This window comes from Lathamus discolor, chromosome 3 (genome assembly GCF_037157495.1).
Source record: "Lathamus discolor isolate bLatDis1 chromosome 3, bLatDis1.hap1, whole genome shotgun sequence".
Lineage (NCBI taxonomy): Eukaryota > Metazoa > Chordata > Aves > Psittaciformes > Psittacidae > Lathamus > Lathamus discolor.
In genome coordinates this window covers 118,244,843-118,269,246 of record NC_088886.1, presented here as the reverse complement: position 1 = coordinate 118,269,246, position 24,404 = coordinate 118,244,843, and the positions used below count along the sequence as shown (strand labels likewise).

Here is a 24,404-nt window from a genome sequence, read left to right as displayed (position 1 = left end):
TTGTTAAGCTTGTTAATAAAAACATTTTAAAAAGACTATGCAAAGGACAGAAAAACACGGGATGTCTTCTTAAAATAAAAATGACAACTTTATGCTAAGTTGCATATGCAACTGAAGAACAAAGGGAGATCTACATGAAGAACTCGACTTTTGACCCAGGAGGTCAACAAAAAGAAACTACTGCTTTCATTCACCACGGCTACCAGTTTCTCTTTACCACAGAAGAGGAAGTCCATCTAGTGGAGAATTCAGGTTACAAACAAGCTGAAGGGTGAAGAAACAACATATAGATACATATTTAACAAGAAAGTACTTACTTCATATTGTATAGGTAAGAACACTCCCATATAATGACTTATAAATATAGATAACAATAGATGAATATAGCATCCAGAATTTAGGGGTTTGCTTAAAAAATAAAACCTCCAAGATTTTATCAAAGAATGCAGCTATTTTCTCTATTTGTTCACACGACATGAGACATTTCCAGACTCCCGCTAAGCACTAAAGCAGAGACTGGCCTTAAAGTATTCCTTCACTTTAAGATTACTAAAGCAGTCTTAAAGTTTGGATTATCCAGTGGATATTTCGACTGATTTGCTGCTATGTAACTACCCATGGTACAGACAAAAAACAACAACTCGTTTCTATCCTCAGTATTAAGTTTAAATGGACTAATGTAATTATATCATGAGGAGATTTCCCAGGTATAGAAGAAAACATAATGAATATTTCTACTATTACTAGAAAGAAAAAAAATCAGAAGTACTGCAATACTAACTTTCCATTCAAAACTGCCAAGTTTTCATTAAGTTTCCTGCAAACGTCCCTAGCATCACCAGTAGTGCTTGGGCCAGCTGAAAACAAATCCAATCAAAAAAGAAAAAAAGTTCATTTTTTGTTGGTTGCCACAGCTGTCTCACTAACTCAGACTGCCCAGTCACTGGTGACAGTCCAGACAACTGAGCTGAAATGAGCAGGGAATAAATAGCACATCTCTTCACAGCACCACACCCATTACTGAATCTATATCCCATATAGCTGATCACCTGTCTAGGTTAGACTCCCATCACACACACTCATTTTCCCTCTTCATGTTTCAAGAAAACCTAAATTAGAATAAGGAGATTATAGCCATACCCAAACATTACCTCTTTTTTGATAAAATTTTAAATTGGTAACACATCAAGAACATTACACTGTAATGAAAAAATGTTGTCTGTGGGAAGAAACGCTGGAATCAAATTTCCCTAACATGGAATAAAATACAAATTTTCAGCTGTATGGGAGTAATGAATTTCACTATTATTGCTTGATCAGTGCATTTAAGAAAACTCATCTTTGGAAGGCATATCTGTTCAAAATCCACCTCTTTGGGCCAGGAATGTCTCCTGATCCATTAAAAAAAGCTCTGCAATTATAAAGTGCTAAAAAATAAGTCATCTGAGTTAATATTTTTAGGAGGGAGTAATAGAGGAGATGTAACCTAAATAACCGCCTGAATTTTCTCAAAGCCTCTTTTAAGCTTATGTCAGTTTTCATGTTTGGCTTTGTGGGGGGTTTTTTGTTGGTTTGTTTTTTTCCCCTCCCTGCCTGTAGTTAGGTTTTGCTTGTTTGTTTTTTGTGCCCCTCCTTAGATATTTTCAGATTATCTGTTGAATATCGCAGGAACTAGGCCTTTTCATTATCAAGCTTTCTGCCCACATCTCTCAAACAAAAAAGGTCACATCTGCATGAAGCACATTCACATAAGAAAAAACGGTGTTAGAGAAACAGAAACATCACGTACCTCATCAGCAATCATGCACCTAAATAAGAAACAAGGAGAGGAAAAAAGCAAAAATTAATAGTCAATGTAACAGATAAATTTATAATAAACAATTTGTAAGTATTGGTTTAAGTTAAGCATTTACTGAATTAATGAAAGGAAAAAAGGTAGACTTCATTCCTACAGATACAAACTGCAAGAAGTAAATTTGTTAAGAATTTGAAAAGAAATATGCCAATTATTGTAAAAACGTAGATTCAATTTGTTAGCATTACTGAAGAACTTGCACTGTAAAACTGAACTGCTGCTTTGGTTTAGTGGTAAATTACTTGTAATCTTAAGTGACATTTTCAAAGCAAGAAGGGCATCTTCGGGGTTTTTTTGTCTTTCAGATACACCAATGGTTTTGCTGCTTCATGATTATGGATTATTTGTATGTCAGAATGATTTTAAAAGCTGCTTTCCAGAGCTGTTACATTTGCTTTGAAACAGAAACAGACAACCCCTCTCCCCCGCCAATTGTATTAACTAAAGTAGTAAAAAAATTGACTTAATTTTTTACCTGTTTTGGAGTCACTTACTTAATGTTATGCCATGTAAAGACAATGATAATTCCAAGCCTGCAGTCAAAACTAGCATCTGTTCAGCATCTTTACATTTTCTAAACATTAAATGTCATCTTTGATATGAATTTCTTATAGGTATTTTGAGTTATTTAGTACATATATTCTTAACTCAAGTAGGGTCTAGGGAACTTAAATGTTTCTAGCCCAAGCAAGCTTCTTCATCAAATCTTTGAGACTGGATGGAGGACAAAGGAAATTATTTGATGGACATTTAGTTAAGCCATTAAATGGATAATGCATCTTTCCAAATGTGTACCCACAGTTATTTAACAATCTCACCTTTCAACTACTTCACAAACTTTTACCTCTACTACTTTACACACTTTTCCAAGCTGGAAAAACCTCCCAACACTAAAACACCACCCCCCCCCCCAAAAATCTAACCAACAAACCTATCCAATTCAAAAGCATTATCGAAAGAATTACAAGAGCTTGTTCCACCTCTAGTAATTATTAGATAAAATACATATATCAAATTCACACACATTCATGAATTCAGAGGAAGGCACAAATCCAATCAAAAACTGTGAAGGTAAGAGGGAGGTGAGGAAACAACCTACTCCTGTTAAGTCTTTCAACAAGGAGATGACTTAAAATTTCTCTTTTCTCCTATAGCAACCCTGGATTGCATGAAAATACAGATTTACTAAGTATCTTCAGACTAGAATCAACAGCAGCGAATTCCAAGGCAAGACCTGAAATGGGCATAATGTGAATTTCTGCAACTTCATAGCAATACCTGCTTGGGCTGCAGTTAGGCAACTGGCAATTAGATAAATTCTCCAACTACTAAGTAATCTGGGAAGTTTTTCAAGTCTTAAATAATTTTCTAAATTGTCATAAAAAGCTAACTGGAAGAATCACTCCCACCAGTTGGTATCACAGTGCCACACAAAGGGCATAGGCTTAGTCAAACCATTGACTGAGAAATACAGCAGTGTGCTGTTGACTGAACTAAGTGACAGCAATAGACTGACAGCTCAATAGACTGACAGCTCAATGCAGCCCATCACTTGGCTTGAGTATTTATAGATGTTTACTGACAGAAAAAAGGTGCCATGTCTCAGAAATGATGAAATATTTCATGCTCTGGAAGGGAATAAACTTCACAGGCCACTATGTCTTCCCCTTGACTCAAGCATCCTTCTGCCTTGTGGCTTCCACTTATCTCCAGAAGCTTTCAGTCACAGACGCAAACTAGTCTTGAACTAGAGGAAGAAAACATAACAAACAAATCCCCAAGTTTGCAAAGCTTTAGGAAGGAAAAAGGCAGGAAGAGAATTATTTTTTGTGGTGACTCACGATTGTGGGGCCTTAATGCCTATGATTTGCAGCTGGGCAAACGCATTTATTTGCAGACAACTAAAACACAATGCTAATTTAAAAATAATATTAGCTTTTGCTCACTTCAAAGACTGTTCCCCCCCCCCCTTTATTTAATACTCATTGTTAATTGCCTGAACTGAAGTTTACAAACCCAAGTCTTTCTTTTTGCAGATTCTTTTACAGATCAACTGCTTTCAGTACAATAATCAGTTTTTTTAAAAACAGTCTGAAGCCTGAAATTAGTTGGAATGCACAATAACCTAGTGTTGCAGGGGTTTTTAAACTCCTTACCCAAATGTAGAAAATGAGTCAGACTATAGCAGTTAGCTACAGAGCAGAGGCTTCTCAAGAATAAACCAAAGACCACCTTCAGCAATACAGTATAAGGATATCAGAGCAAATGTACAAATATAGCAATAACCGAGAGTATATTGCATCCAAGTAGCATCTGGTAGTAAGGAAATGTGGTAAAGAGGACAGGAATACAAATGTTCCTTGCCAACTTGTGCTGACAAATACAGTATTTCTCAGTATATCAAGTTACATTTTAGTAGAACTGCATAAATAATGAAATGCTAATTAGGCCAGTTCAGACACACAAAAATCAGTCAGAATACATAAGACCCAACTGCATTGTACTTTGGCATATGTGAACTCTTTGGACTATCATTCTTTTTTTCAGGATAACAAGCTAAAATGAAGAAATTCAGAGTGATATACAAATTGCTTTGACAATTAGAAGATGAATAGCAATTAAAATAAAAAAGCCTTAAAAACACATCAACCAAGAGAACAGATTTTTTTGCCTAAAAGTAGATTTTTTCATTAGAGCAAAGTGTAGCCACTTAGATTTTGATGATGAGTATCTGCTGAAGAATAAGAAACTGTTCTGTTTTTCTTTTTGTGCTCATTTTCAGACTGTGCTCACAGAATCTTTGCTGCTATAGAGTATCTTTTCATGTCTTAGCTTCCACTTAATATGTCTGAAGTGAAATTTCGTATGTAGCAGCTTATAAATATTTATAGAAACTCATGTTGTTGCTGCTAAATGAAGTACAGAGTATCTGCCATCATTTTATCTATAAAATAACCACTTTTAAAAGATAATCAGTGTAAAGTGATCAACACTTTACACAAACTTCCTTGTTTCTGCACTACTAACACAAGGAGAGATTCCACAGAAACACCCATATGCTTAGAAGTTACATATCTATAGTGATATTTTACTATTTAGTTAAGTATTCATTGTCTTCCCCCAGTCAATGCTTTGTCTTAAGTAGCTTGGATTTTCTTCCTATACTTGCAACGCATACAGTTTTTCAGTCATTTAAACATTCAGCTACACACATCAGATTGATATTAATCAGGTGCACAAAACTGTTTTTAAAGCTCCAGTTAAGAGTATCTGAAGGTGTTAAGTCCTGTGTTAGGATAATTAGCAACATGAATCACTGCTTCAATTCACACTGTTTATACTCTAATTCCTAAAGTGCTACAGTTTTAAAATTGCTAATTAATTAACATTACTGGCACAGTTGACAGAAGTTTCGAAATTACACAAAAAGTTTATAAGTAGAAGTTAATAAAACTATTTTAAGTGTAAGCTGAGGATATTCAAATTATTTTATGACTGAACACATTTTACAGCATTTATCCGCTGTAGCTTTCACAGTTTTAGAATAAATGCAATACATTAAAATGCCTGCTTAATGTAGTTACAAAATATGAGAAGTCCAAAATTTTTTCATTAGACTCTAGGGCAATAAAAAATAGCTTATTATTACTGAGAGGGAAGTCATCAACTGTTTCCCATTTATGATCACCACAATTAGATTTGAAATGTAAAGAACTTTCCTGTCATTATAGTTGAAATCACACAGAACTTAGATCTAGTAGTTGCATTAATCTGTTAAAAAGCAATACTTCACATTTTGCTTTACATAATCTTAAAAATATGCAGCCTCTATTTAAAACAAACTTCAGGATGTTCTATATTATTGCAGTCAGACAAGTTGCCAACAGGAACATAAAGGTTCCATGCTGTCAGAGCAGAAGAAACAGATCTTCAGCTACACTGAAGGGACAAATATGTATTTTTGTTTCATGTATTTTGACTGCAAGAAGACAGACTTCTTGTTCTCTGAAGTTCAATTAGTCATTTCCTCTCAACTGGTAGTTACCCAATCTGAGCTTCATCATTCATATCCCATCTGTTCATATGACACCTTAATAATAGCTCTATCCGAGAATATAAATCAGAGCGATGATACACAGTTTCATATCCTGTTATAAGCTCAGCCCACATGGTCAAAAGTTTCAGAAAAGCAGAGGAAAAAAAAATCATTTTAGATGTCTCAGTTACACTTACTCTCAGCAGCCAAGCCCAACCAAGCAAAAAGCACCAGAGTCAATGGCAAAGTCTTTCAGACTCTTTCCCATCTGAATTTTAAATGTTTCCCTTCTTCATAGTGAATCCTGTGGCTAGCATTTGAATATCTGTCCATTTATCAAGGAAATCTGCTAGTTTTGCCTAACAGAAAGCATTAGAATCTCACCAGAATGTGTTGCAGATGCTGCTACAATCTTCCTACTACTTGTAACCCTTTTGCAGTTTTATGATTATCAATGGGCTTCAGACACAGTAGTATCTTTCACAAATAGAAGGAAACTACATAGTCTGGTCTCCACCAGAATTTAAAAACCCTTTCATTTCGAGATGTATTAGCTTTAAAATAAAACTACCTTTTCCATTAAAATGCAAACATGAAGTGCAAAACAGGAAGCTTATTTGAGAATGTATCCTGCTAAGTGAATACTCATGCAAGTAAGCGGTGAGTACGTATTGGTTCACTGCAGGTGCACATAGGTCCAAAGTGCAAGCACTTGAGGTTATACACAAAACCCATCACTGTGTCTGAAGCTTTCTTCTAAATGTGAAGAATCATGTAATTTAAGGGACTAGTCAGATGAGTCAGAACAACAGAAGGAAGTATCAGGAGTTAGCATGCATCATCAGAACAGTCCTGTAAAGGTATCAGTGACCAAGCAAAGGTGTGCTTACAGATTCTTACCACAGCAAGCCAACAAGACAAATCAGAAGTTCACAAGAAACAGGAGAAGGAACTAAGAAAGTAAGACAAAACCTAGCCTCAGGAAAGCTCTGGTCAGAAAAGCTCTGCCTCTGGAAGGACAGATATTATAATTTTTCAAACCTCAGAGAGCACAGAAAGGGCTCCTAGTTGTGCTGATGTCAAGAAGATTGCAACCAACTTTGCAAAGCAGAAGGAGAAGCAGATGTCTAAAATTTTATGCAGATGAGTTGACTGGAGAAGAATATGGAAACTAAGGGTAAGCTCATGTGGCATATGTCATATAGCCATGAGAAAATAGTCTGTATCAGAAAGAGATTAATACTAAAACAGTTTCATAAAATGAGTGTCAGGGAAGAAAAAACTGTTTAAATCAAAATAATTTCTATTTCTGTGTATCCACGTCACATTCAAGTCACCCCTATGTTAGCAATATTAACAAAGCAAAATATACAGTTAAAGTTTCTTATACAAATTATGGCTCCTTCAGCAAGGTATCTTTGCGAAGACAAGGAATCTGATTTTGAACTTTGCCCTTGCAAGAATACCAATTAACACCACACTGACATATCTAAAGTCTATACAAACAAGAGTCCTACAAAGTCATACAGTCTGTGCTAGAGGTTTCTTGTAACTACAGAAATAGTGGGCAATAACCACCTCTCTAAACTAGACAATTCTGCTTCCTTACATGGAGGATTAAAAGCTAAAGGGGTATAGAAATCCAAAGTACCTATTGCTTGCTTGTGGGAATAATTTAACTTCTTGATTAGTTTTCAACAACTGCTTACCTAGGAAAAAAGTTAGAACTGCAGGTAACTTTTTCAGAACAAACCCCTTCACTTTTAAGTGCATTTTCCAAGACAAACAGTCAAAGAAGTAGCATTTCATTTCTTAAAATACTGAAAAATTTTGTTACTACTCAAATGAATTAAAGCTGTTTTTGTTAATGCAGTCTTTGGAACATGTTGTACAGAGGAAGCTTGCATCTTTCTCTCACTAATGTGGGTGTCCTGATATTCTTGGGATTCTCACCTACTCATGTGAGTCAGTTTTATATAACGCTACAACATACAATTTACCTCCTACTCACAGCCAACACTTTAGCACTAACATCTTAACCAAGGGTTATTTAAGGAATCTGAACTTAGTACATTTTTATATAAAACTGCGCAAGCAACCATTATATTTGTGTGTCAGTAATCACAGCACGCAGTCCTAAAACTAGAACAAAGAGAACTCACTTCCTTGCAATAATCAAGGTTGTTTCACCAAAAATAGATCCCCAGAAGATTAAGCTAGATTATACCCTTGCTCTTGAACTACACCAGGTATACAAAAAACCCTAAATAATAAAAAGCCAATCCTTAATCTAATGTAAAATGCACTCAATTGCCACATCTGAGGTGCTAATGTTTCTTTGAAGGAGTGTAGAGGAGAACGGTTGTACTGTCTTATGCTTTTCTCCAACACTCTTCAACATGTAATGCACAAGTCATCTAAAATGCTTTAAGATTTGAAAGCTATGAGAGCTTATTCGCCAGTGTGTTGTAGTATTTTAGTTTTGACCAAGACGCATGGAATAACACATATCAAGTTGAAGGTTAAGCTCAGACAACTCAATAGGTTTTTAGAATATATTAATTGAACTGTTTACTGATAAAAATTCTAGTCAAGATGACACCTAATTGTGATAGTGAAAACTCTTTACCTATTCAGTCACTGGCTTCAGAGACAAACTGGTTCACCAGCTGATTTAGTGCAAGAAAAATTGACTTCAGTTAATTGGAACTGTAGGAAAAACATCAACTACTTTCAACTACTGACAACCTAAGCTATAAACCTTAACCTTGGTATTAATGGCATGACTGAAATACCTGTGATCAACAGTAGGTCTTCCTTAGTATGCAGCCTAATGACTTTCAATGAAATGCAGGTACTTATCACAGCTTTTCCAATAAACTCTGCATTCCCAAATGACACTCCCTCTGCAGTGCTTTGCAGTGCAAAAGCTACAGAAGAACTACTCTCTTTCTGTCATTCTTCTTTAAAGTTAGCTGAATCAGGAAATAAGGAAAAGAATTACCTAGTCTCTTCATTTTCAACAGTTCCCAGATTCAAGTGTTTCTTCCCTCCAGCACAAAAGGCTCCCAAAGCCAGTCTTAAGTTTTCTCCTACCCTTTGTTCCTTCTCCATACCAATACTTAAAAAGACTTTTGTGCCTTCCAAATACTTCAAAAACACCCATTCAGCTGGTGACAGAATATCCTACTTCTTTCCTGACATATATCTCTGAACTAAGCAATTATGCTGCTCTTTTCTACATTTATCTCCTTTAACATGTTCTCCCTTCAACACAATACAAAGACATCATAAAGTATGTGGATTTTAATTGTTTACCCAGCTACCTTTGGGGTAGTTTGCTCTTTTGCCTCTCTGTTGTCCCTCTCCTTCCAACTACCATTAAGTCAGTCAGAGTATGACTCATACTTGCTTAAGACCTTGTTTTTTCTCACTTGCATGAAACCAGCTTGTCTCATATTCTCAAAACTGATCACTTACATTCTGCCCTCTCCCTGATGCTTATATTTAAACACACCAATTTTTTCACTATGGATTCTCCCCCTGCAAACTTCCACACAGCGAACACTAAACTCGCTTCCCCTCTCTCCATCACGGCCGACAACCTATTACCTACAGTCATAATCTTACTTGGTTCTTCAGTCCAACACACTGTGCTCTTCATTTCGAAAAATCTCTTCTATTTCTGCTGCTAAAAGTCCATATTTAAACCCAGGTAATTCCTCAGATTACTACCATTGTTTTTTTTCTGTTCTTGAATATTTTATTTTTTTTTTACCTCACGAAGTTCTTCTCCCAAATGACATTCCACATTTGCTTTCTGACAATGCATTTTTTGTTCCATTTGAATTACCTCCCAATCCCTCCAGCATCACTTCCAAACAAGCCTCCCTGGCTATGACAGCTCTGCAGAATTTGGCTCAGTTTCTCATTCAGACTTCCTGCATCTGAATCTCATTCTGTGAGCTAGTTCTCAGCACTTCTCAGATGTAAAATGTACTCTGAAACATTACAAACCAATGTCTTTAAAAAAAGAAACCTTTCTTTAAAAACACAGTACTCGCATAAATACTCCATATTTAATTGCTGAAATGTATTAACTGTTTGATCCTCATTTCATAGATCTAAAATTAGTTCCTGAATATGCTGGAATAAAGGATTTATTTCTTGATGTAGCAAGAGACTTATGCCTTGTTTCAAACATCTCTTTCAGACTAACTACAATCTACTGACACTACAAACAAATCACATTAAAAAATTACTATTGTTTTATTTCCAGCTCTCTATGATTTGAAGATCTACAGAGACACTTGTTTATGGCACCTGATGCTGCAAGTCACCAAGTACAAATTAAAATAAAAATGAAACATTCCTAGAAACAATCCTAGACATGACTAAAAAAACCACTCAAAAAAAAGCCCACAGAACCCCCCCCCAAAAAAAAAAAACCAAACACCCCACACCAAAATGCCTCCCCCCTCAAAAAAAAAAAAAAAAAGTGAAAGGAATTTCCTTTTCTAACATGCAATTTAAGTAATTTGGTGTCTCAGTACATACTCAGTACATAATCTTATAAGTACTGATGATATACTGATAATTATCAAATAGCTATAGCTCCTTAAAATATGAACTCTCCATGCCAACCTTTTCTGTTACATTTCTCTCCCTTTAGAAATCAATGGTTATTGTTTTCGCTGCATAAAAGAAGTTGTATGCTACTTCCTTAAGTTAAACTAAGACATGAAGTAAACTAATGGACTGCAGCGTTGTGAGGACTTAAGAAATTAAGAGAGTAAAGCAAAACTAAACTGAAAATAATGCCATATCTTTCAGAAGAGAAATACTGAGATATAATACTGGGGAACAATCCAGTAGTAACCTGTAAAATATTTTTGATAAGTGTTCCTTTAAACCTTGTAGCTGATTCTGAAAAAAACATTATTTTAGACAATGGTAGAAAGCAGTTAATCTTGCATTTAATCACAACATAGACTTGCAGCAACCTACGACCTTTCAAACAAAGGACAAAAACATTAGATGTGAACAGTAGCAGATATGTAAAGATGCATACAGGATTAGTATTTCAAAATGGAAATGGAAGAAAGATCTATTTTCCTCTCTGAATTTTTTTTATCCATAGCTACTATCAAGGACAAGAAACTGGAGAAAAGAAATACACTAAAAAACCAAACCAATCAGTAATCAAGGATCAAAAAGTAGTAAAGATAAAAACAAAGCTCTAATAATTTAAAAAGGCAATACAAGACAAGAAAGCAACAGTGGCATTATACAGGAGAAAAAGATTAATAGGCAACATAAAAAGCAGAACTAAATTCAGTTAAAATTACAAAAATAAAAGGGAAAAGTAGTTAAACGTAAGTGTAAGAGAAAAGGACCTAGTGCTCTAGCACAAACTAAAATGCACATGGAAGCAAATGTAGACTGAACATATTTTTTTATACCAGCATCAATAAGCTAGAAATATACCTTCCTTAGACACTCAGCTCAAATGGGAATGATACCTTTCATACTCCTTAATGGCAAATACAGAAGAATTCACCTAATTCAGGCTAATTCAGAGTCTAAACAAAGAAAGCTTAACCTCTCCCCCATCAAGATCTAAAAGATTCAATTAAAAGACACATTTTTATCCCTCCCCACTCCTGCCCAATGCACTGGGGTCATGCAGACTATAGAGGGGTGTCTTTACGTTCAGGCAGGCTGAATGAGATACAACAGAGCAGATTCAGAATAAGAATTTCTGAGAACTTGAGAGTTTTTATTTCAAGGTAGGGGGAATGCAAGTCTACCGTGATGCAGATATCGACTCAATTTCTGTGAATTCTCATCCCTCCTTCCTATTACCACTCTAGGAAGCTAAATATATTTGTAGAAATTCGCCCAATAACTTAAATATGACTTGTATCGGAAATTTCTGACCCTACAAAAGGCTATACTATGTCTGGGAATTCTAAATATTTCTATTTGCTTCTTGCCCAAGAGCTATCATTTCTATGATCCAACTACTAAAACATCAGCAGACTTCACCTTTTGAGTGAGGAACTGGAGCTAGAACCTTTTAGCTGTGTTCATAAGCTAAATTTTGGTTTGAGCCTGTTTTTCTGGTCTACTTTGAGGGTGGGAGGGGGGAGTTAATTTCTATAAAGATTGATAAAGTCTTTAAAAATCTGTTTTAAATAATGAAGAATTAACTATATATTTCTCCTGTGCAGCTTGTTAGGGATGAGATATAATCAATGCAAAAAATGCACTATTTTGAAGTGCAGGCAGCTGACTCATGACAGGGGACACTCAGACTCCATTCTCTAATAAGCTCACTATCATAACGATTCTCTGTAGCCTACTATCCAAAACAACATTAACGACTAGAATTTTTTCATACTCTAGAAAATTACTGCCTAACAAGACAAATACCCTTTCATTAAAACTGATAGCTCTTAATGCCAGATTGGAACTCTATACCATGTTACTGCCATTCGTTGTCATTTACCTGTTTTTTACTGTGTCTACATTCAACAAACAACATCAAACCAATATGAAGGGGGAAACTAAAAATCACATGCTCCAGAACACATAAATATAACAACGTATTACCTCTAAAAAGTACCATTATAAAGCAAAAATTATCTATAAATAAACACTGTAGTAAAATACAGGTCCCGGTAAACATATTAATAAGCATTTCAATATTTAAATAAATTGATATATACCCCCCCCCCCAAAAAAAATTATAAGTTACAATATTAATGCACTTGATCCTTATGTAAGAAAGTGAGAAGAAAATACAGCAGGAAACTAGATTACCCCAGTAAAATGGTTTGTATGCATACTTATAATGGAAAAGCTAATTTCCTGAATGGTAAATACCTCCAAGTCCTCTTTCACATCCACAAGCAAGACAACCTAAACAAATTGTTCTGCCAACATTTCTAGGAAAAAAGTTCTCTGTGTGCCTGAAGGCATCTTTCTCAGATACCATCAAGAAGGCAAGCAATGCTAAATAATGATGGTTGCAAATCACATGCTGACAGTGTTTATTATAAAACTTGATAAAGCATTTAGTGATACAATTTGTCACATTACCCAGTAGCAAGAGAGCTAATTTTCGAACAATAGCATGCCTCTGACTTCTACAGTATATTCAGGTAAACAAATTGTTTGTAATACAAGACAGATGTTGCACACTTCTACAAAGAGAGGATATAAAATAAGAATACATGATAGAAAGATACATATTAGTGAAAGTAACAGTAAAAATCATCAATATCCAAAGAGAGATCTGTGCTCAAAAGACACTGAATACAATCCTTATCAGTGCAATCAAGCCATTTGTCCATTATCTCTGCATCTTGGGTATTTTGCCCAAACTTTTACCACTTTTTCCAGAGCACTGTGCTTTGACGCTACCACCTCCCCTCCACTAACACCTGACTATTGGCCAGTGATTTCTCAGTATTGTTTAGGTTTTCATTATGAAGTCTGTGTCAGAATAAAATAGGGCTGAAAATGACACTGTTGCTCAGAACAACTAAACCCAATAAGCAAGTTGACATCTTTAAGGTTTTCAGTTTATGCCTCTTCATTTGCAATTGATTAGGTTATCCTGAGCTCTTAGAAAATGGGGATTTACCCACATCTGCCCAAACTATGACTAATAGCCAGCAAAGAGCAGAGAGAATCACTCACTTCTGCCCCCCAACAGCATACACACAACTGACCCTAACAGTCCTAAATATTCCCTAAGCCCATTGCTAAGAGTTTTTATTCTTGGGAGAAGTTTGTCGCTTTCTATTTAAGACAGTTCAAAGCACACATAAATAAATAAATACACAGTCATGCCTTTTTAAAAATTAACTTACATTTTTCCTGAAAGAAAAGCATAAATCAGTTTTCAAGGACAGAATTTGTGTGCATCTTTTCTGCACATTAAAGATCAAACACTGTTTCTATCCCTAGGTACCTATTCAAAAGTGCATTTCTGAAGAATAATCTCTAGTAAAGAGTAAGCAGCCATGCAGTTATTTACCTTTAAGGCATGTCTATGAGCTAAAAGGTATCTTAGCATATGTTAACTACACACTATCTTGTTGGGTCTAAAATTATTAGTTCTGGAGAAGTGTAAGGTAGTCTCTGTTAGTCTACATGATACCTTTGGAGCATGCACTGAAAAAGCCTTTAATTCATTTACAAATGAACCAAAAGCACAAATCACAACAGCATATTTATTTTACCCTCCAGGAAAAGACAAAGGAATTAATAGCTTACTCTAAGCCCCTTCCACGCTACAAATAAAAGTTTGTTCTAATAATAAGCCCATTCTCACAGTGGGTGCTTGTCTAACCTAAAATAATATTAAATCCCTTCAGCCAACAATAGAACACTTTCTCTGCACCAGTTTCCTACCACTACAGCAAAGCATGGACTACGTGATGACCGCAAAGAGAGTACATAGCCTGAGGAGATGCACATACTGCTTACTTCTAGTCCCATGTTTATATTTTTAAAACTAGAAATGACATTTCTATAGAAAAGTACCAGACCCTGCCAAAATATACCACTGGGAATACTGGAAGAAAGCTTAAATCATTATGGTGTACACAAAAGGAAAAGACTTGGGTGAGCCAAAGGCTGACAAACTAATAAGAAAATTCAGCTACAAGCAGCAGAGGCTCTTGTTCTCTGTTTTGGGACAGAAAGAAAATTAGATCTGCCTGAGCAAGGGACAGGTTTAAAAAATACTCCCCAGGAAAGTTTGACTTAATACATTTTACTTATATAGAGGCTGGCTGAGAATGCCCACACAATTCCTCAGTTTGATTCAACTAAGATAAAGGATTTGCCATGCCAAGGAATAAGGTTTCTTGCAATAATGATGAAAATACTTTCATACACATGTCACAGTAAAACCATCAACACCATACTACTCAATTGTTTTTGGTTAATGAAAGGTTTCAAGAAAAGAAAATAACATGAAGCTCATAACCCTAACGAAAATAATTAATTCTCCTTTTGACAGTCATTAGCCTAGGTATTCCAAACCAGTTCAGATACATATTGTAGGCAACTGTTACTTCTCAAACAAAAAGAATGAAACATCTGATTAACATTTATCTAGTCCTACAGTTAAGCTGCTTCCTGAGGAACTTCCATATTATATAATAGGCTGCAAAAGATTATGCTGCTTTCAAAAAGATCCACTAGCCTCCAGATTAAGAAACTACATGCATTTAGCGTCTTCTGCAATTTCACTATGTGTATATACAAATGCACTTCGATTGAGTACTATGTAAGCCTCACTTCCCCTTATTAGAATCAGATCAACCAAAATATGGTAGCCAAGGGCTTTGGATTTATTCAATTCAACTCCAGTGTAGACTTTGCTGTCTACTCTAGCAAAGTCTCAGCCACCAACTAAAACTGTCTGCATTCATTTTCATTCACACTGTGCAGCAGGGAAGTGCCTAATATGACCAGTGCTCAAATAGAAATTAATGCCAAAACAGCATAAAGCTTTTTAAATCTCAGGCTTGCATGTTAGTGGCTGGGTTCATCTTTCTGCTCTGCTACCTACTAGTCTGGCAGCATAGAACAGATGGCATGCTTCATTCCCTGAAGACACCAATGTAATAACTATTGAAGGTTTTTGCGCAAATGAATAGAATTAAAGTGAAAAAAACTTCAGAGGAAATTTTAATTGATCAGAAGTTCCATATAATTGCAAGAACTGAAGAAAAACACTTCCTTTCCAATTTTTCACCCTTAGCAAAAGAGAGGCACATTTATTTTCTCCTGGAAAAAAAAAAAAAAAAAAAAAAAAATCACAAATGTTAGCAAGGAACCCCCCCCTGAGGCCCTAAGCCTCTTGTTCTAAGTAAGACAGCAAAATATTAGAAACTAACTTCTTTAAAACCTAAGCTAAAATGATTTCATTTGTGCCAGACCTCTAAAATGTCACCGCTTTGAAGAGAACAACATGGAGTTGTTTTATGGCTTTAGGCTGCAACTGCCTAAATTTTCTAAAATTTATAAACGTAGAAATAATTCCCTTTTCTTTGCCCTATAAATCAGTAGCAGGCTGACTCAACAAAATATTTCCTGCTGCATAAACTATTTTTCTGATTTATCAGGTACTTAGTTGTTGAATGCCTACTCTATCAGTTGCCACACTTGCTAACTGAGGACTGTAAGGCTTCTTCTGCTCTGCTGTTGCAGCTCAGTGAGCTCCAGAACACTCTGATTACATGCCAGAACTGTACCAAATTTAAAATAGAATACCACACAGATGCATCAAGATCTGTTAGTCATTCTCTTAACAGCTCTACCACGCCATTAAGAAATAAAAAGAAACAAATGTGAATTAACTTATTTTAAGAATTCTCTATTAACATGACAAAAAGGATGGTCCTGATATCAACCTCCTCTTACATGAGGAGATCTTTGATACTACAGTTTGCTTTTGCATGAAGCATTATTAAACATTACTTCATCTCCTGGGGAAAAAAAAAAAGGCCCTAAACAAACCCTCATTTTAACCAATGTTATCTTATAGTTTAAGTAAGCTTTCTGTAATATAACTCACCTAAGAGCTGCTGGTATTGCACAGCCTGTGTAAAAATTAAGTTATTATTACCTGAAATAATTATTTTTAGTATATGACACAATAAAGATTTTACCTGCCACTTCTCTGAAGTGCAAATATGATGCCTTTCTCCTGAAAAGGAAGCAGTTTCTTTCTCAGTCTTTCAGGTAGAAAGGACAGCTTAGTATCAACATTTTCTGATTGAGAATCTTCAAGCGTAGTTGTGTCCTGCAATGTACTTGCCATGTTGAACCTGAGGGAAACAAAACCAAAAAAAGACGTCTTACTTAAAAGACAGGTCTGCAGTATTTTACAGAATGGAACAATAATAATCACTCCATCTTTAAATATTCAATATCTACACAACTTTTCTGAAGTCTTGAGAATTCTCCCTAGAAAGCATAAACCAATCCATATTACAGAAGAGTCCAGCACCTTAGTATCAACAAAATAGTCTAACTATAGCAGTATGAAGAGATCGGCATCTATCACTTCTTCAGTGCTACGAAACAGTTATTTAAGAAAGTTCCCTGTTTATGGATGACAGTTATTTGCCATTCAAACAGAGCTTACTTATAGACATTAAAATATAACTCTGGTAAATATTTTCTTATAGAAAAGATACAGGAAAGAAAAGGCTATTTAATGTTCTGATGATGGAACTAAGTCCTCTAAAATTTTTAATCCTAAGAATCAAATTACAAAAAAAAAAAAAAAAAAAAAAAAAAAAAAGGGCAAAATACACCCAGTTTGGGGGAAGGATAAAAAAGGAAAAAGGGAAAATACTAAAAAAACACCCCACCACACTAAAAACAAACAAAAAAAAAACACCCAAAAAAACCACACCCAACCAAAAAAAACCAAAACAAAAAAACCAGAGTAAGGAACTATCATTCTCCTCAGAAAGAAACAATCTTAAACCACAGAATAATTAATCAATGAAAAGCCACGGATTCATCATTTTTGTCCAAGGGGACAGGGTCAGAGATGAAATACTAGCTTTTGTTCTCTTATAACTTCAATGGACTTTAAACAAACAAATGGTTAAAAAGCTCAGCAGCAGTCTGTGCTAACTAAACATGAGGAAAGCACCAAACCTTTACCTCAAAGCATTATCTAATTATTTTGGATTCATGGCCTGCGTGAAGAACAGGATTACCTTAACGATTATAGAAACAAACATCATCAACCAAAATAGTTTCTTGTGTAAGTAACAGTATATACTGTACTACCAAGCAAACTTCCAAACATATAAAGCCCTAGAAATACTATTGCACATGTATGAAAGCAAGAGTCCTAAGTAAAAAGACGTGAGTTCGTGTATATACACACACTTAAGGACTTCTGTATAAACATGGTTTCAACCCTACTCTCAAAAAAACGTAACTCAAGGGTCTGAACGTCTGATGATCCTCACTGGACGAGTGGAAGTGATTCCCGCAGCAGTAAGAACTCCATGGCTGGAGAGAGGCTGCTGTTGCGCTTCCAAAAGCACGGTCAAGGTAAACAAAGCCCAATTTTCAAGTAAGAAAGTACCATCAGAAAAAAGATATGAATCTAGGGAGAAAAGATCCTACCAGGTCACACACTCAAGATCCTAACCTAACAAGAGACAAGCCCAAGTGCTGCTAAACCACCTCTTGATACAAACCACTGACTAGAACATAACCTGTCCAAAGATACAAGATGGATACCCTCTCAGTGGCAATGAAACAGCTGATTATAGAGAAAGGAAACCTGTTGTTTTTTGTTTTTGTTTTTGTTTGTTTTTTTTTGTTTGTTTTTTTTTTGCAAGCCAGACTTTCTGTATCATTTAATTGTGATTGCCCTACTGACTATGCCTTATTTTTCCCTTCCACTTTTCTAAGTGGAGTCTCTCTCATATCTTTAAAGAAACATTATTCTGGCATCCTGGGCCTCTAGAACATTCAACAGCAGACAAAAGTACTATTATCAGTATCAAGACTCTTTGATGCATGTTCATCACTGAATTTTGCTTAACAGAACAAGGAAGGCCTCTGGTTTCCTCTGTATGACCAAGAAATGCATTGCAAAGAAGAGAAGTTAGAAATCTCTGGTAAATATCCAGTTACTCTCTCAGTTAAGGAAATAGAAATGTTTTAGCTCTAACTGTTGGGAAAGCAACGGCAATCACTTCAATAGTTCTATCACAACATATTCCACAGAGTATTTCTTTTTCTTTAGAAGTTCATTACAGTACTGCAAGACTGCTGGCAAAAACCAAACACTAAACATTTCTGCAGAGCCAATCTTAAACAGGTATGCTTCCAGGATTGGTGGACCTGAAAAACCTTTTCAACACTCAGTTCTGCAATTCACTCCTAAAGAAAATTTCTGACTCACTTTCTGTGATGATTTTCTGTGCTGTAAAACCAAAGAAAATTATACACTTCTGATCAGCTTGTTACACAGCTTGTTGTGAGTGACAATATGAGAATGAAATGTTCACATAATTAGCTTTCTGTTGAACTAAATTATGACAAGATTCTTTCATTGAAACATTGAATAAAAACCATACAGTTTCAGAAGCATAAATCTGAATTAGAGGAGGCACATATGACTCATTGTACACTGCAATACTACCACAAAAAATGTTTTTGCATCAGTTACTAGTAAGGTTCAAACTGACACTGCAGATCTATCTTAAAAAGCAGCAACACAGAATCCAGATATATAAAAGGTTTTATTTTTTTCCCTAGGTGAAAAATTAATGGATGGCAAATAATTATAGAGTAGGTGAATAATTAAGGAAGCCTATATGCAGTGAACAATAACTATTATAAAAACACACACTAGGAATCGTGTTAACACAGCACAAGACAGCAGTATGAACTGTGCATTACTAAACCTTTCACACATTGCTCTCTGGAAAGGCAAAGTAGTGCATGTAATCACATTATCACAATATTGTCCTAATTATCAACTTTATGTTCCAGTCCTTTGCATTTACCATATCAACACTATTATGTTCACTTGGACTACAAGCTTTCAAAGATGGACTTTGTCATCTGCTGTGCATATATAACCTACCAGACTTCTGGTTAATTCTATGGAATTCAAGCGAAAAAATACCTCAGGGAAAATATTTGATGCCTGAGATACGACTGCCTGTGAACAAGCACTTCGGAATGAAATTTTAAGAACTTAGTTGTTTAAAAAAAAAAAAAAAGTGCCTTTTAATTAACACTTACATAGTTCTTCCCCAAACCTTTTAAATTTACTTCAGTTATTGTAAACATGGACTTTATAATGATTATACAAAATCACACACTGAAGATTCAACAAGCTCTGTCAAGATTCCTGAATAAACAGCAGTGATAAAAATCCATATTCTGCCTATATTCATACCTGCAGCACTATTTTATTATATCCAAAGCTACAGAAGGCACTGTGAAAGCTATATTGACCTTATGAAAGATTTATTTTGGTTGTGTAGAAAACGAGAATGAATAACAATGAAACAATACAGAGAAAGAAATTCCACAAAATTGCCTTTTACTGATTTGCTAAGGTAATGATAATACTGAGAATTGATGCCTTGCTTGTGTATAATGACTTTGGTTGTAGTCATTTCTATTCTGATTTAAGACAAATCAATTATTTACACTATTGTAGCAACAGCAATAAATAAAGCTGGCCTTAAAAAAAAAAAAAAGCATCATCGTGGGAGAAAACAAGTTTGTGCCTGTTGTTTTACCCACTGCAGATTAGAAAACTCTGAGAGAGAAGCTTCAGTGCATGTTTTCTCTAGCTACAATTTTTCATTTGTTTGTGCGTCCTTAGTATTTTATAATATGCATCCCATTAATCTTCCTACATCTCTAGATTACAAGAAGCTCCCGAATGTGAGTTTTCTCAGACAAAATAGACCTAAAAGGTTTGGTGTGGAGACCTAAATTTTCATGCATAGGGTGCATTCGGCTGCAGAAGTTGCACGAGTAAAAATACAAAAACTGTACAGGATTTTCTCAAGTTGCAAAGGAAATCAAGGATGAAATAGCTGAATTCCTAAACCCACTAACTTTTAATCTAAAATTGCTTTAGTATCTCAGGACTACCTAGTGGTCAATGATCCCAAATGTTAAAAGGAAGAATGAGGAAGACTCACGGACCTACAGCACAACTCGCTTATTGTGTGTAAAAATCAGTAAAAAATGAAGTGCAGAACTTGTGAACACAGGATAAATGCATCTATTTGGTGGGAATCAACATGCCTTTTGTAAAGGTGGGTCTTGTCTTTAAAGTCTGTTTAAGTTTTTTTGAAGGAGATCTGTAACAATGTACCTTTAAACCTATTAGTGCAGTCCAGTTTCTACGATTTTTCAAAATGAATGAAATTTAAACAGTTTTACAAACATATTTGTATAGTAATTATAATTTCCAGGAAGAGTTTTAAGAAAGTCCCTCAAACTTTTACGAAAACTAAGACATCATGTGAAAAAACTGCCCTGAAACTTTTTTTTTCCAATACAAGCAGATAGACTGTTCACATATAAGAGAAACACCATGAGCAATATTTCAAAGGAATCTGCTCCAACTTCTATTATGTTCAATGAATTCACAAATGATCTGGATAAATAAATAACTACTGAGGGGTAAGGACAGCAAAATAAAATAAAAATTAAAGAAAAAAAATGTCGTGGTTTAAACCCAACCACAAACCTTGTTCACTCACTCCCCCACTTCTTGCCCTCCCCCTGCTCCTGGAGGGACGGAGAAGAGAACTGAAAAGAATGCAACTCCCACGGGTTGAGATAAGAACAGTTTAGTAACTAAGGTATAACACAAATCACTACTGCTACCACCAATGATAATAATGATATAGGAAATAACAAGAGGAAAGAATACAACACCTCAGCACCAGCTGACTGATAACTTGCACCACTCCTCCCAGCCAAGCACTGACCGATACCTCCTCCAACCCTGCCGTCCCTCTAGCCCTTCCGGGGTAACTCCAAGTTACATCCTGGGCATGACGTGCTGTGGTATGGAATACCTCTTTGGCTAGTTTGGGTCAGGTGTCCTGTCTCTGATTCCTCCCAGCCTCCCCTCCTCCCTGGCAGAGCATGAGGCTCACAAAGTCCTTGGCCAGACCAAACATTCGAGCAGCAACTGAAAAACATCGGGGTTATCAGCACTGTTCCCAGGCCAAAAGATTAAAACACAGCACTGCACTAGCTCCTAAGAAGGAGAAAACTGACTGCTGCTGCTCAAACCAGGACAAAAAATAATCTGGAATTCTTTCTGTCACTGCTGACTACACTACTCCTAAATGCTATACTACATTTCACTACAGGCACTTCCCCTTCCAGAGGTCTGTACTGAGACCCAGTTTGTTGAGGATAATATCCTAGATGATATGTTTTTTATTGGAAGGTTGGGTGCAAGACCAACAAGAACTTCAAGGGCTATTTAAGTTCTGCAATAGCTGTTCGTCAGCATAAGATGATCATAATATAAATCCAGTATTTATTTTTATAGGCCATTAAGTATATCCTTTTAAGGCAGCTCAGTAACAGATACCTGAAACAAATGAGCATTTCCATCAAGCCTTTGCTTCATAAATTTCCTCTTCATGGTCTCAATTGTTCACCAACTCTATGTTCAAAAAAACTTAATAGGGAATGTAAGACCCAAAGAAAATCATGGGTCCTTGGCTGATTTATCAACCATTTTTCCACTGGAAAAGAATATGGTGCAACAATAAACGACTGAAAAACTAACCAAGTTATTAGAGCATTTTTAAAAATATTACAAGAAAAGCAATCAGACATAACAAAGCTCTCTAGCACACAGCAGGTTTTCCACAAGTCAGTGCTTTGAGGAAAACAATCACCTTAACATCTGCCTCGGGGGAATTTATTTAGTTTTTAATTTACGCAATTCCCTGTACAGGGGTGTCCCGCAATAGCAGAACTACCCGAGCACAGTCGGGATAACCCAGCAGCAGCCAGAACGAGCAGGACTAACGAGGCCTTACGGCACGAACAGGGCCTGAGAAAGACCAAAAGTCACCTGAAACCTCGCCCCTCTGCAACATCTGAGTCCCACCCAGGGGGCACCCCGCCGCTGCTCCCCACGCAGCCCCTCAGCGCGTCACATCCCATCACTCCCGGCCCAGCCTCCACCCGAAGGCGAGAACCACGCTGCCCTCCGCCTCCTCCCAGACACCGCGCAGGAACAGGCTGGAGAGGAGAGGACCCTCCCGCTCTGCGCTCCCCCGCAGGGCTGCTGACAGGCGGGGACCGCCAAGCCGGAGCCTCCTCGCCACTCACAGCTCCCACCGCCGCTGCCCCACACCTTCGCGGGCTCTACAATCAAACCAAACCGCCGCCGCCCGGAAATGACACGCAACCTAAAGCGGGGAAAGTGGGAGAGCCCAAACGCGCGCTCCCAGCCCAGGGAGTTCTGTGCCCCGGGAGCGTTTTTGGTGACCGCCCCGCCCCGCCGAGTTAAAGGCAGGCTCCCCGCGGCGGGGCCCCGTCCCGGCCCCCCCTTTGCTCGGGTGGTGGGCGGGGACGAGAAACCAAGGCTGCGGAGCCGGAGGGGGCGGCGCGCGGTTACCTAAGGGCAGTAGGCCGCCGGGAGGAGAGGGCGACAGGCGCAGGGGTGCTGCTAAGGGGTGGGCTGAGAAAGGGGCCCGCCGGCCGGGGCGCCTCCGGCAGTGACGTCGGCTTTAGAGATTGGCGGGAAGAGCGGCTCAGGGCTGGAACCAAGGCGAGGGGCCCGGAGAGAGGAAGGGTGCGCGCCCAAGGCGGGACTACCGCTCCCATCCTGCCCTGCGCCGGCCCCGCCGGGGGTGCGGGTCCTCAGCGCGTCTGCTGGGAGATCACGTAGCGGGGCCGTGGTGCTGCCGCTCGCCGTAGGCAGCCAGCAGGCGTGCTCAGCACACTGCAGCCCAGGGAAGGCTGCTGCCGCCGCCCGGGAGCGCGGCCGCGGGAACGGAGGCACCCGGGCTGCCATTAGCAGCGGGAGCGGTCTCCCCGCGCGTCGCCAGTAATCGTCGGCTGCCCACAGGGGGTGGGCTTTACAGTGCCGGTGTCCGCGCCAAGGCGGGGTTCTTATTGGTGGTCATAGCCGTCTATCAGCGCAGCGGCGCTCTCCGATTGGCAGCTGTCTCCTGGGCGGGCTTGCGCCCGCGTAAGTGCCGAAAAGCACCACTCACCGGCAGCGCCGGCGGAAGGCGCTACGCTGCTAATTGGCCTGTGCGGCCGTTAATCATTAGTGTTTGCCGCTGCTATTGGCGGTGGTGGCGCGGTGGGGCGGGCCTTTCTCCCCGCCGCGGCCGCAGGAGGAACCCAGGCGGCTGTCGGGGCTGGCGATGGGGTTAAGTGCCCCTCGTGCGTAAGCCCGCTGTCGCTGCGCCGGTCGCAGACCGCCGGCCGCGCTGCCCCGGTAAGGAGCCCGCCGCTCCGAGGGGGAAGGCTCCCCTGCAGGGGGGAGGGCGGCAGCGGGGCCGCGCGCTCCGCTGAGGAGAGCGGGGGAGGGGGGGCAGTCGGCCGCGCCCGCAGTGCGGAGAGTGGGGGGCAGCCACTGAAGGAGGGCGGGCGGGTCCGCGCGGGGGGAGGGGCGCGCGGCGCGGCCGTTGGGGCCGGCTGCACCTGCACGCTGTGGGGACGGGTGGTCCCGGTCCGGACGGGAAAGGCTGGCCTTGCTCTCCCCTGAAATAGGAAGCGCTGGTCGCCGCTGGCGGAGTGGGGCACGACGATCTGGAGCTGTGTTCCCCTGCCGCCCCGCCGTGGGACAGCTGGTCGGCCCCGGGGCTGCGCCCTCGGCCTGCTGCAGCCCTGCGCCGGCCCGGCCTGGGGTCTGTCCCGGCCTCCCGGTCGCGGTTACTAGTTGGAGGATGTGGGTCCCTTCTTGGCGGGCCGGCTGGTGGCCCTCGCAGGCTC

General features: G+C 38.6%; 1 protein-coding gene across 6 annotated transcripts in view; it reads right to left on the bottom strand.

Moving 5' to 3' along the window:
* Positions 1–23,468, bottom strand: part of ZRANB3 (zinc finger RANBP2-type containing 3) — a 49,339-nt gene extending 25,871 nt beyond the window's left edge. Inside the window, exons 1-4 of one of the 6 annotated variants that reach the window (XM_065671312.1) lie at positions 22,788–22,935; positions 22,036–22,192; positions 16,586–16,744; positions 1,790–1,808 (exon numbers count right to left, since the gene is read on the bottom strand). In XM_065671312.1, the coding sequence (XP_065527384.1) occupies positions 1,790–1,808; positions 16,586–16,744; positions 22,036–22,058 (201 nt within the window). In that variant the 5' untranslated portion in view covers positions 22,059–22,192; positions 22,788–22,935. Of the gene's footprint in view, positions 1–1,789; positions 1,809–16,585; positions 16,745–21,365; positions 21,467–21,508; positions 21,625–22,035; positions 22,562–22,787; positions 22,936–23,076 lie in introns of those variants that run through there. The other 5 variants (XM_065671315.1, XM_065671310.1, XM_065671314.1 and 2 more) reach the window with 5 other exon arrangements.
* Positions 23,469–24,404: the final 936 nt, after the last annotated feature.